At 44.7% G+C, this 13,671-nt stretch overlaps 1 protein-coding gene across 2 annotated transcripts in view; it reads left to right on the top strand.

Moving 5' to 3' along the window:
• The window catches only part of LOC125288745 (CLIP-associating protein 1-B-like), a 68,191-nt gene that overhangs the window by 36,107 nt on the left and 18,413 nt on the right, over window positions 1-13,671 (top strand). The window contains exons 9-22 of one of the 2 annotated variants that reach the window (XM_048235348.1): window positions 1,987-2,063; window positions 2,401-2,493; window positions 2,817-2,962; window positions 3,329-3,464; window positions 3,728-3,798; window positions 5,235-5,294; window positions 6,164-6,241; window positions 6,473-6,640; window positions 6,958-7,001; window positions 7,503-7,676; window positions 10,073-10,180; window positions 11,603-11,632; window positions 12,484-12,642; window positions 13,384-13,491. In XM_048235348.1, coding sequence (XP_048091305.1) covers window positions 1,987-2,063; window positions 2,401-2,493; window positions 2,817-2,962; window positions 3,329-3,464; window positions 3,728-3,798; window positions 5,235-5,294; window positions 6,164-6,241; window positions 6,473-6,640; window positions 6,958-7,001; window positions 7,503-7,676; window positions 10,073-10,180; window positions 11,603-11,632; window positions 12,484-12,642; window positions 13,384-13,491 — 1,452 coding nt within the window. The remainder of the gene's footprint in view (window positions 1-1,986; window positions 2,064-2,400; window positions 2,494-2,816; window positions 2,963-3,328; window positions 3,465-3,727; window positions 3,799-5,234; window positions 5,295-6,163; window positions 6,242-6,472; window positions 6,641-6,957; window positions 7,002-7,502; window positions 7,677-10,072; window positions 10,181-11,602; window positions 11,633-12,483; window positions 12,643-13,383; window positions 13,492-13,671) is intronic. The other variant, XM_048235349.1, reaches the window with a different exon arrangement.

Below are 13,671 nucleotides of genomic sequence, written 5' to 3' on the forward strand. Positions count from 1 at the left end.
TAGAAGTCTGGTCTTATTTTGTCGGATGTTCCCGCGTCACGTCACTGCCGTCACGTCTGGTGTAGCCAGGTCCATTGATTACAGTGGAAGATAATAGTTGCAGCAGACGCTCCACAAATGGAACTCTTCAGTTACAGAACGTGCCCGGCGTAGCCTGTCTGGTACTGTGTTGCACTAATGTGTTGATTGATTGAAAGAGCGGTTTGTTCTGATGCTTAAGTCAAGTTTCTCCCATCAGGACAATAAAGTTTATCTGATCTGATCTTTCTCTCAGTCTTTAATGTCTCTCTTTCTCCATCTATTTTTCTTTAGATCTATTACTCTTTCTCTCAATCTTTCTCCATTGTTCTCTCTGTCTGTCTGTCTGTCTGTCTGTCTGTGTCTGTGTCTGTGTCTGTCTGTCTGTTTTTCTCTCTCTCTCTCTGTCTCTGTCTCTCTCTTCTCTCAATTCAGTAAAACTGAAGGTACAATATTACCAAAGTATTAATGTGAGTAATGAAATAAGTATGAGTAGTAGTAATAAACATATACACATATAATGATGGTACATACAATTCTTCTCTCTATCTCTCGCTCTCTCTGTCTCTCTCTGTCTGTCTTTCCTCACATCTCTGTGTTTTTTGTGGAGTGTGAGATGTTCCAGGAGGTGATTGAGTCAAATGGAAGGCATTAGGGAGGGCGGCAGCTCGTTGCTCAGAGTAATTGGGCCGTCAATCACGTTGACATTCTATCCAAATCTTTTCATGGGTCTCCGTCTGACAGAAACGCAGGAATTCTCCAATTTTTGGCACAGACACACAGAGACGACTTTGGCCATCGCTGCCCCGTCACCCCAGCTTTCTCTTTACATCTCCAGCATATTAAGAGATATCATATATTTTCATATCCTGGAGCGTGGCCAGATAAGCAAGCAGCCAGCTTTGAGATAAACCAGAGTAGAAATCTTCTGAAATCTACTGAAATATATATTGGTAGCATTTAATGCCTCCCAAAAACATTCCCAGTGCTAAGGCTCACTTAGCAGCGAATGGAACCTGAAGTCTGTGTCAGATGCTGTTTTACAAGCCATTTACAACCCTATTATTAGGCTGAGGAATAAGATGGCCCATTTTAGCAGATATCTAGCGCCCCCTCATATTTATCTGGCACCCAAATGAATAATTAAGAGAGCTTTACGCTGATTGGCTGCCTGATATGCTCCAGCAACCTCTTCCTGAATCTTGAAGTGATAAGGTACGTTGTGGAGTGGGGCCTGGGTCAGAGGGATGGTTCACTTCACAGTCTTTGTTGTTCAGATTCGCCTGTTTTTTAGTGGTCATTTCAAACTCGGAGATTTACGTAGGAAGGAGGAAACGACTGTGTTTTCCGTTCACGGTAGTTTTGTGGCCATGCACCAAACTGTCCTAATTCAACTAAGCCAAGGTAAAAATGGTTTTCCATTCTATGTCCTCTTTAAATTAGCAAAGCTTTCACATTGCCTCTGGGAGCTTTGCCCATACCTTACCACGTTGGCACTTGGGATCTTTCTCATAGCATTAAATTAGCAAATTGGTTTGCCAAGTAATTAAATTAGTTTCGGTTCTTGTTGGCTTTTTGCCCGACTTTGCTGTTTTGCTATTGCTTATATTTGGGCCCGGTGTATTTAACCACTGTTGATAGTGGCACAGCCTAATAAACAGGAAGTTACCTGAGGGTGGAACTTCTGAGAGTATGCTATCTTCCTTCCTGTCTCCCCACGTTTTATGCGACAGCTGTAAGAGTGGAGTTCTGCTGTTTTTACAGCAGTCTTTCTGTGGGTGTTAAAAAGCAGTCTTTCTGTGGGTGTTAAAAGCAGTCTTTCTGTGGGTGTTAAAAGCAGTCTTTCTGTGGGTGTTAAAAAGCAGTCTTTCTGTGGGAATGTTGTGAATGATTGCTGAAAGGGATAAGACCAGTGGTGTTGTTCACAGAGGAAAGTAACTTTGTATGTGTGTCCTTTGCTGTGTGCAGGTAAAGAGGGTGGCAGCGCTGGGGCCGTGGATGAGGAGGACTTCATCCGTGCCTTTGAGGACGTGCCCACAGTACAGGTATGAGCACCAGTGCCAACGTTACTGTGCCCTGTGTTCACTCAGGCCCACAACCAGAATGGTGTAAGAGACCTTGCCATCATAGACCCTGCCAGCACTGACAGTTCATTTAAACAGGGTGTTGATATGAGAGACCAATAACTAACAACACAAAAACATTATCTGGTGTGAATCAAGTTCAAATCTGGTTTGAATCCAATTTGAATCTGGTGTGACTCCAGTTTGAATCTGGTGTGACTCCAGTTTGAATCTGGTGTGACTCCAGTATTAATGTGGTGTGACTCCAGTATTAATGTGGTGAGACTCTTGTGAAGCCTGCTCTGGTCTCTTTGTGCAGATCTACTCGAGCCGTGAGCTGGAGGACTCCATGAACAAGATCAGAGAGGTCCTGTCAGACGAGCGTCAAGACTGGGAGCACAGGGTCACCGCGGTAAGAGCCACAAATCAGCCAATCAGAGTCTGCTTTGTTAGACAAGTTAGACACCACCCATTATGGGAGTATAGATGATTGTCATTGTCATTTGTTTGTTAATGTTGATTGTTCATCAAATGTTGCTAGATTAGATGATTGATTGGTTGTTCAAATTGATTGATAAGTTTGCTATGTGTATGTGTGGTAAGTTATGGATGTGGTTAATTAGTACTTGGTTGGGTAATTTTATATCAGTAAACAGTTAAACAATTAAATAATTAATACAATGGTGTGTGTGTGTGTGTGTGTGTGTGTGTGTGTGTGTGTGTGTGTGTACTCAGCTGAAGAAGGTACGCTCATTGCTGCTGGCCGGCGCTGTGGAATATGAGGGTCTCTCTCAGCATTTGCGTCAGATGGAGCCGGCCTTCAAGCTCTCGGCCAAAGACCTGCGCTCACAGGTGGTCCGAGAGGCCTGCATCACGCTTGGGTATGGATCAATCACACGTCACGTCATGCAATCGTACACGCTCATACAATCTCACACATATCACGCAATCATACAAACTCTCACACACATCATGCTGTCACACATGCTAACACACGTCACATGCTGGGAAAAAAAATAGTTTTTCAGTGGCTAGGGTGAAACACACACACATGTACACACTCACAGGAATTTTGTCTCTGCATCTGACCCATCGGTGTGTTGTTAACACACACGCACGCATGCACGCACACACACACACACACCTTGATCCATATGATCCAAATCATATGTAGTCCAAATGTAACAGGATGGTTCAATAAAGGGGTTTTGAATATGCCCACCCCCCCTCTCTTCATTACCCATCAGGCATCTGTCCGTGTTGCTGGGTAACCGCTTTGACCACGGCGCGGAGTCCATCATGCCCACGCTGCTCAACCTGGTACCCAACAGCGCCAAGATCATTGCCACGTCCGGCATGGCTGCCGTCCGCATAATCCTGCGCGTGAGTGTACACACACACACTTTCAATTTCACACTTTTCTACTTTTTTTACACAGACTTTTCTAGTCCACCCATCTTTTTTTGGGACTATACTATTTACATACAAGTGTGTGTGTGTGTGTGTGTGTCCCGTTTCTACCAGGCAGCCCTGCCAGTGGTGTTCTTGGCAAGGCCCCATCTGTGTGTGTATGTGGTCTGTGTGCTTGACTGTGACAGCGATTGATTGATTGATTGACAGGCGTCTGTGTTGTCTCCTCTCTGCAGCACACCCACTACCCTCGCCTCATCCCCATCATCACCAGCAGCTGCATCTCCAAATCTGTGGCCATCCGACGGTGAGCAGCACTGCACTGCACGTGTGTGTATGCATGTGTGAGTGTGTAAGATTGTGAGAGTGTGTGCTTTTGTGTGGCCGTTGGCATCAGACAGTAAAGAGCGGTGTTTGTGTTTTGTGTGTGTGAGTGTGTGCATGGCCGTGTGGATTGCAGCAGAGGAGTTTTGTGATTGTAATTAGTTTTGAATAGCAGTGGGCATGATTCATACATGAGCATAACTGGCATCCGCACCAGTCATCACCACAGGGACCAGCAAATCCACAACAGTGCCACTGACCAAACGTTTGTATTGCTTGATGTGGATTATTGATTAACTCTGTACCATCACTAATATCCAGGGTTCCCATGGGTAATTTTATTATTTTTGGGGCAAAGTCATGGAATATCAAGGAATTTTGTTGCAGCAGTTTAAAATATACTTGCCAAAATACATTAATACAAATATATTTTCATGCAGAATTTGTATATATCTGCTTACAGTATTAGCTTTACTGTTTGCTTGCTTAGCTGTGTTTATTTAAAGCCCATTTATTCTAGCCTGGCCCCGCCTACCTATCTACATCATCTTTCAGGGAGATCTAGTCTCAAACACCATAGTTCATAACCTTTTCCCGCAAACAAGAAAAATGTCAGGCCAATCAGCGACGAGAGAAATGTATGAAATGCAGAAATGTATTTACAGCAAAGGTAGACTCACATACATTGTGTCTATTGATGCTGTTAATTGTCAGTTTGTAAAGTTTAGGCAAAGTAGGAAATAGCGTTAGGAATCTCTGATCAATGTGATTGGTTAGGCTGAACCAATGATTTCAAAGTTAGTGCCTGTTGCTATGCAAGTTTTGGAAACAAATCCCTATGGTGAATGAGTCTGGATTTTTCCAGGCTACATTTATTCATCTCCTGCTCTAAAAAAAAGTCAAAGATTCTTGACCGTTACGCAGGTGCTCTGAAATCATTGGTCGGGATATTGTACTATTCATTATGTAGTAAGTCATGGAAATTCAGGTTTTATGTCAGGGAAAATTTTATGTCATGGAATTTTACATTTGACTTAGAGTGGGAACCCTGAATATCTAATATCTGTAATGATGATCAATCTCTCTAATGGCAGTCTGCGTTAAAGGCTTGGAAGCTCAAAGCAAGTCAACACCACGCAGTTACTTGGCTAAGACTTCCTTGTGGGATCTGTTCAAATCAGACCAGACCCTGTCCACATTCAGATGCATTCTGGGAAGGCAGTGAAGTGACAGGGATATATATCTGATACATTCTGGGAAAGCAGTGAAGGGGTGGGGGTATTTCAGATGCATTCTGGGAAGGCAGAGACGGGGCAGGATTGTTTCAGATGCATTCTGGGAAGCCAGTGACGGGGCGAGAGTATTTCTGAAGTTTGCTGCGTGACACTGCCTGACCTCTTTCTTTTGATCCCCCTTCAGGCGCTGTTATGAGTTCCTGGACCTGATCTTACAGGAGTGGCATACAAACGCTCTTGACAGGTAAAAATGTCTCACAAAGTCTACTAGCATTTTGCTTAAGAATTAATATTTACTGGTAATGTCATAAACTGACATACTAATACGTACACACATTTTACTCACTCTCTCTGTGACACACACACACACACACACACACACACACTGGCCTTCCCAGCTGAGTGGTCCTGTTAGCTCCTCTGAGAAATTAATTATGGTGCATGTGGGACACCAAACAAAGGGCAGGGCCGCCTTTTGCCTCGTCCCAGGGGTTTCCATGGCAACACTTGGCAGTGGCATCTGGGCACTTATCGGCCCTTACTGATTCTGTTAGTTCGGCCCACAGCTCCTCAGTGTTGGTTCCTGTTGGGCTCAGTTCTGGTTGCAGTGGATCCACAAGTCCAGTCCTTATCTGTCCTTGTGGATTGAGTTAGTTCAGCTCTGCTCTGCTTTGGTGCATCCGGTCCAAACAGCTGCCCCTTGTAGGCTGCTGTTACTAATAGTTCCGGTTCTAGATTCCATGGGTTCCTGCTCTTATCATCAGTTTACATTTGCATTTAGTAATTTATAGTAGCAGACGCTTCTATCCAAAAGCACACGTCAACTACATTACAAGGGCCATTGTCCCTGGAGCAGTGTGGGGTTAAATAGCTTGCTCAAGGGCACAACGGTGGAAGACGGGAATTGAACCCACAACTTTTCTGGCTACTGCAAGCTAGCCCAGCTCCTTAACCACTACGCTACCACTGCCCAGTTTATCTCTTCTTGACAACACCAGTGCAACTCTCATTTCCTTTGTCACCCAGTTCTCTGTGGTGTGTGTCCTGCCACCCAGCCTGTCCCTGCGGCTAGTTAGTAGCCCTGGTGTGAGGTGTTTCTCTGTGTCTTTGCAGGCATGTTGCAGTGCTCAGTGAGACCGTCAAGAAAGGAGTCCATGACGCAGACTCGGAGGCCAGATCTGTGGCCAGAAAGTAAGCTGCACGCACACACACACACACGCACACACACAGAATGGTGAGAAAATAGGTAGAAATGAATGTGTTTGGCTATGAAAAGGACTTTTTTTATCCATCTATCTTGAGTGATCCTCTACATGCCTAAACACAGCTTGGATGGGGTCAGATTTCCACCCTGTTGAACTGCATCAAGGTTGGGTATACCTCACCAGTTTTGTAATTGGCTGTCCTCTGCCCCACCCACAGGTGCTATTGGGGTTTCCATGGCCACTTCAGCCGGGAGGCGGAGCAACTGTTCCAGGCTCTGGAGCTGTCCTATCAGAAGGCTCTTCAGTCCCACCTAAAGGGCTCTGACAGCGTCATGTCCCTCCCCCAATCAGATCGCTCCTCTTCCAGTTCCCAGGAGAGCCTCAAGTAAGGCCGATGTTACCCTCTCAACTGGGTCATTGTGTATTGCACTTTACATATGTTTTTGAAAAAATGACTCGTAGTTTATTTACTGAAATTAACTAAAATAAACTAACAAAATATCTAGCACCACATCTTGTCATAATTTACCACAATATATATAATGTAATGATAAATCACTATTTTTTCATTTGAATGGTGTTAGATCCGTGTAAAGTCTTTAGTTGTCTTATGTATTATGTAGAACGTAGAATGGCATTCTAGAACGTAGGATGTTGTTGTTCACTGCTTCCTGTCTTCCTCCTCCTCTCTCTCAACCGCAGTCGGCCGCTTTCGAAGAGCAGCCTTGGAGTTGGCGCAGGCAGAAGTAAGGACCCTACACACACACACACACACACACACACACACACACACACACACACACACACACACACACACACACACACGCACACACACACTATACACACAACCTCTCAGAGCTGATTAACCATGGGTCCAGCTGATTTAGTGCACTGCAACAGAACTCTCTAAATGGCCGCATTGAACTGGCTCATTTGCTGAAAGTTTAGGGTCTTTCTGGGTCCTTTACTTCCCCATTTCTTGGGTTTGTTAGAGGCTTGACATTTTGTACTGTTTAATAGTAGGGAATGGCCAATCACCACAGACTGAAGATCTGTGATGCTACCCAATCACAGCAGATTGGTGTTCTGGCAACATTGACATCTATTAATATATGTATAAGTATGTGTATGTTGTTAATGTGCATACTCTAATCACGTGTGTGTTTGTGCGTGCGTGTGTGTGTGTGTGTGTGTGTGTGTGTGTGTGTGTGTGTGTGTGTGTGTGTGTGCGTACGTGTATCTTTCAGCTGTGAAGGCGGTTCCTTCGCGAGCGACTCCAGGCTCCTCCTCCCTGCAACGTTCCCGTAGCGACATCGATGTGAATGCCGCAGCCAGTGCCAAGTCTCGCATGCCCTCAGTGCCCAGTGCTGCCCCCTTCAGTTCCGCCAACGCACTGCCCCCCGGCTCCTACGCCTCCCTAGGTACACTCTACCCTAACACTCACACACACACACACTAACACACACACACACACACTCTACCCCAACATACACACTTACAAAGCAGACACACACATATTGCCTCCCAGCTCCTATGCCTCCCTGGGTACACTCTACCCCAACACACACACACACACACACACACACACACACACACCAATTTGCATGCCACACATGCAATCTATCCCAACACACAAACACACTCACTCACCCAACACACTCAAAACAAGTAGTATCTGCTACCCTGCCTAGCTCTGCCAGTGTTATCCTACAGTATGTCCCCCCTTGGTACCAACCTCCAATCTCCTGACACACACACACACACGCATGCACACACACGCACACAGACAGATATATGAACGAAAAGAAAACACAAACACACACACGCTCAGGAAAAAATAAGTACTACTCTATGGCTCCTCAATCCTCTGTTGGTTATTTTGTACACACTGTGTATTTCGGGAAGCACTTTTGAGAGAACCCCCCCCCCTCATTTGCCTGCTCCCTAAGTTCAGTGGTAGAGTGCAGATGACCTCTGGGAATGGTACCAGTCAGATCCTGAGATATCCCTACTGTCTGTCTCTCCAGTTTCTCAACACACTCACCAAGGAGTCGCTAAGGACAAAAGCATCTGCAAAATACTATAACTCTATAACTAAAACTATAACTATAACAATCTTACCCCACTCACACCAACATTTTTACCTCTACCTTTAACCTCATAGACTTACAGCTGACCAACATACTCCTTTTAATGCTGCAAAGCTTCTCTTAATGCCTGACCAGCTCTTATAAGCGTCCTCTGTGCTTTTAACCCTCCCCCCAAACACGCCACTTTCCTACTGCTTCATGTAGCTGAAGTCCGAGGCTCTCTTGATCTCTAATCTCTTGTTGTGATTACCCCCCTGACCCCATCCCACCCCACCCCACCCCCACCTCTGCCTCTCTTCCTCCTAAAATCTTGTGCCCCAAGATGGCGGTACCCCTGGTAAAGTGGAGGGTAAGGCTGTATTTGTGTGTGTGTGTGTTTTCTTCTTTAATCTGTGTGTAAGTCTCACAGTTTTCTCACAGTGCCCCCCAACACCCCAATATTATATATATGTATATAATCCCCTCCACTCGCGTCCTCTCACCTTTCCTGTTCTCTGTGCTGTATTGTGGCCATACGGTAACATACTGAAATGTACTCTCTACTCTACTCTACTCTACTGCACTGCACTGAGTGGAGGCCTGCATGGTCCATGTCTGCATGGTATCCAGTGTGTTTGCTGTTGCTGTGGTCTGTACTCCTCTCCTCTCCTCTACCCTGTCCTGACCTTACGACCTCTAATGTGATTAATAACTAGGGGCAATATAAAGGAATGACAAGGGAATATATGCTAGGTATATGTATGGAAATATAAAGGAATATATGCTAGGTATATATTTGAAAATATAGAGGAATATATGCTTGGTATATATTTGAAAATATAGAGGAATATATGCTAAGTATATGTATGAAAATGTAAAGGAATATATGCTTGGTATATATTTGAGAATAAAGGAATATAAGGTAAGTGTGTATATATATAAAGGAAAGGAATTGCACAACACTTGCAGTAAAGGAATTGCACAAATGACTGACTAAATTCAATGAAGATATTTATGATGTCTGAAGTTTTGCTCATTTTACAACACATGTTATGAGCTTAACGTCATACAGATCACCAAGCATTGTATTGGCCTCAGTAAACGCAGGTTTTTGGCGTATAAATATTTACAATGTTTGAGGGGACGACAGCATCAGTTGTTTTCTGGGATATCACCTGTGGTGGTGACGTTGTGTGTTGACGTGTGTGTTTTGTTGAGAATGGACAGTCCTGGTCACGAGTCAGCCCTTGTGTACGCCGTGCCTGTCACTGCACCAGGCCAGTAGAGATCTGAGGCCCAGCTGGTGCTCCTAATGCACGACTAAACTCATATGAGCAGCATCTGCACTGTGACCTATGTGGGGACTTAAGTACAGCATGTGTATCTGGTTTGATGTGCTGATGTAACCTATCTCTCTCTGTCTCCCATCACTTTCTATCCTTTCTTTCTTTGGTCTCTATCCTCTCCTCCTTTGGTCTCTCTATCCTCTCCTCCTTTGGTCTCTCTCTATCCTCTCATCTTCTGGTCCCTTTTGGCCTCTTGTATCTCTGGATATCTCTTGTTCTCTCTCCTTTCTTCTCCTGTTCCGCTCCTCCTCTTTACCCTCCTGCTCCTCCTCCTTCTCCTCCTCACTCTTCCTCTTCTGTTTCTTCATCATCCTCTTCTCTCCTCTTCCTCTTCTTATTCCCCCCTTCCTCGTTGTTGTCCTCCTCCTCCTCTCTCTCTCTCTCTCTCTCTCCCATTCTTAGGTCGTGTACGTACCAGGAGACCAAGTGCTGGCAGCACAGCAGGAAGTGTCACCCCAGCCACAGACAGCAGGGGGCGCAGTCGAGCTAAAGTGGTGTCTCAGTCTCAGCGTGAGTATCCACTCCAGACAGGCTCTGTGCCATACAGACACATCTACTTAGGTGTCAGCAATACTGTTACACTGAACGATCGACACTAGAATATCATCTAAATGTTCTTTCAGATTTGTGTGTAACACTGTGATGTACTAACAAAGTGTGAAGGAGCTCAGTCATTGGGATGCAGATGTATGGTGCTTGAGGAGGGGTTTTACACCCATGGGAAGTGGTGCATTGTGACAGAGATGCATGTTTTGTCTACCACAGATACTGAAATGATAGTTTCAGCTATCATAGTGTTGCGTGAAGAAAATGTGTTTTGACAGATTTTTTTTTTAGATTCCCTGCTGTGGTAGTCAGGATTTGGCAGATAAATCAGTGTCAAAATATCAGATGTTATCCTCCCCTCTCAACAAGAAAAATTACCCTCATCATTCTTCCAATTCAACGCCTGCAGTGCAATGTCATGCTCCTTCAGCTGTGATGGAATTATAATGGGCACAGTATTATTAAGAGACGAAACGTAATAGGAATTTACAATCGACTCGCGTGAGAAGAAGCTTACAAAAGCCGATGTGTAGTTGTTCAAAAGTGACTTTCAGTGCCATATACTGGACTGTGACGGCAACTATGTGGAATCTGTTTTGTTCGTAGTGTAGCAGCAGTTATAACAAACTACTTTGCGTATTTTGAAATGGTAAATTGGGGAAATGTTCCGAACATAATGAATCTTGATAACTTTTACTAATGAAGCGGTGATTTTTTTTTTTTTTCCTCCAACCCTACTTGCATCTTATCATTAGAATTGTTGAGAATACTGAGAGAAGTATTGTCATTGTAAGAAGAGCAAACAACAAAATTAGGGGACCAATTAGTGTATGAGAAAAGAAAAAAAGAGGACACAAGGACAACACAAGGTATTAATAAATAGTAAAAAGTTAGATGCCGTTCTTATCGCACTATAATGAAGTGTTCTCTCGTCTCTACTTCTGCTGCATCTTATTAGTGCTCATCCTACATCTGTCTCTCTCACTGATATTGGCATCATAACCCCAAGAGTGGAAAATCCAACACGTCAGACAGTTCAAAGCCCTCAGCCGATGCTTGAGGCTGCCGTCTGTTTTTGGCTTGTTGCCATCACAGCACAGAGATAGACATCGGGGTGAGAGTCAGCTGTGTGAATCTTGTTAGGACTTGGAAGTGTCTGAAGTTGGAATTTACCTTCTCCACCCCTGGTTTTATTAGGATTCCAAACATCATCAGAACAGATGTTATGGTTCTTGTAACATCTGCGCGCATGGTGATGTCATGATTCAATGCATGCTGGATAATGTAGTGTTTCACATCTCTGGTAACTGGATGCCTCCTTTCGCTGTCTTGCATCCTGCTCTTTCTCTCTCTCTCGTTCTCTCTATTCTCTCTTTTAAAAACAAGGATCCAGATCTGCTAACCCCACAGGCAGTGGTAAGCCTAGCCCCAGCCAATCAGAATCAGTCTTCCTTATCCACTCTCCTGAGAGGGAATCAGCATGTGCTGTCATTGCTCCAATAGCCTGCAGATGGTTGTTTAATCCACCCTTGCATGACTGCTCCTGGTTCACCTGTGTGTGTGTGTGTGTGTGTGTGTGTGTGTGTGTGTGTGTGTGTGTGTGTGTGTGTTTGTGTGTATGTGGCTGCACTCTCTGTTGTGTTCAGTGTTGCACTGTGGTGCGATGGCTTCTTGTGTTGCTTTGTTTTTCACCCTGCTTTCAGCTTGTCAACGTTGAGTTCTGTTTTAGACATTAGTCACTCGGTATAATTTTTGACCTGAGAAATGCTTTAAAACTCCGATCAGTGAGGTTTACTGTGCACAAAAGGTGAATGGGTTGAGTGGCCCTCATACAGTATATCAAATAATGGCAAATTGATATAACTGCATATTTGTTCGGAAATGTATTGGTGAATTTACATTGTTTTATTGCAGACATTGATTACTATAGCACCCATGTGTACGCTATAGTAAGTTATGGCAAATTAACGTTTATTGCTAAATGAACAGTTAATGCATACAGTACTTTTACTATTGCCCCATCAGACTTTTCCAAATTACTTGAATTGTGAATTGAGATTAGTTATTTTAAAAGTATATTGGGGCTTATGACCTTGTAATTTCTCTGCCACCTAGCTTTGCTGGCTAATCTGCAAGAACTTCTTCAAAATCAACCGTTTTGTCCAGTGGATGTGAATTTGATTTTAATATGTGCAGGTCAGTCGCTGTCGTGTCTTTTTATGTCTGCCTCACACACTCTTTCTGCCCGTGTGTTTGTGTGTGTGTAGCGGGCAGTCGTTCCAGCTCCCCCGGTAAGCTGCTCGGTCACACGTACGGGCGTATCCCTCGTCCCACGGGAACCGCAACGCCGTCGGACGGCAGGCGCAGCCGCATCCCCCGCAGCCAGGGCTGCAGCCGCGAGACCAGCCCCACACGCTCCAGCTCGGGTGAGGACACACACACACATACACATACACACACACACACACACACACATCACGCTGATCAGTTTTTTGGACTTATAAAAAATGTTTTTTGAAAATGTTATAAGTGTCTGTCTGTTGTTGAAATTGACCCTCGACCACACAGGTTTTGGGTTCCGTACTATACCAGAGCAAGACTGAGAGAGAGCCTTGCATGGCAAACTATGTGTTTTATTTCTGATCTGAAGATTTATTTTGGAGCATGGAGAATATTTACATGTGAAGGTTTTCATTTTTTGACAATCGTGTGTTGTCAGGGTAATGGTTTATATTAGTGAATTAAGGTGTTTATGTTTGTATTGAAGTGTTTGTTTTGGCCGGATTGTCCTCAGGTGTCTGGACCTGTCTGTGACTTCCTCCTCTCCCCTACCTGTGTGCTGTTCTATTCTGCACTGTTCTATTCTGTTCTATTGTTCTATTCTGTTCTACTGTTCTGTTCTGCACTGACCTGACTAATCCCTGTCCTCTTGTTCCTGCTCTAAGAGCATCAAATGCATCACATCTTTCTCTCTTTTTCTCTTTTTTCTTTTTCCTGTGTGCCTGCCTGCCTGTCTGTCTGTCTGTCTGTCTGTCTGTCTGTCTGTCTGTCTGTCTGTCTGTCTGTCTGTCTGTCTCTACTTGTTGATGTGTGTGTGTGTGTGTCTGGTGCGTGCGTGTCTGTGTGTCTACTCTCTGTTCACCTTTGTGTGTGTGTGTGTGCGTCAGTGCGGGTGAGTCGTATCCCGCGGCCCAGTGCGAGTCAGGGCTGCAGTCGTGACACGAGTCGCGAGAGCAGCCGTGACACCAGCCCCGCCCGTGGCTTCACCCCGCTGGGTGAGTACGGCCACACCAAGCCCACTACCCACAATGCACCTGTGACCTCTTAACCTTACACTTACCTCACCCTAAAACTAACCTGAAGCCTCTGATAGTTGTCCTCTAACAGTTCCGAAACCTCTCCATACAAACTAAGCTTTGTTTCTGTCTCCGTACTGGTGGGTTGAATAAGTGGAA

The sequence above is a fragment of the Alosa alosa genome, chromosome 23, assembly GCF_017589495.1.
Source record: "Alosa alosa isolate M-15738 ecotype Scorff River chromosome 23, AALO_Geno_1.1, whole genome shotgun sequence".
Taxonomy (NCBI): domain Eukaryota; kingdom Metazoa; phylum Chordata; class Actinopteri; order Clupeiformes; family Clupeidae; genus Alosa; species Alosa alosa.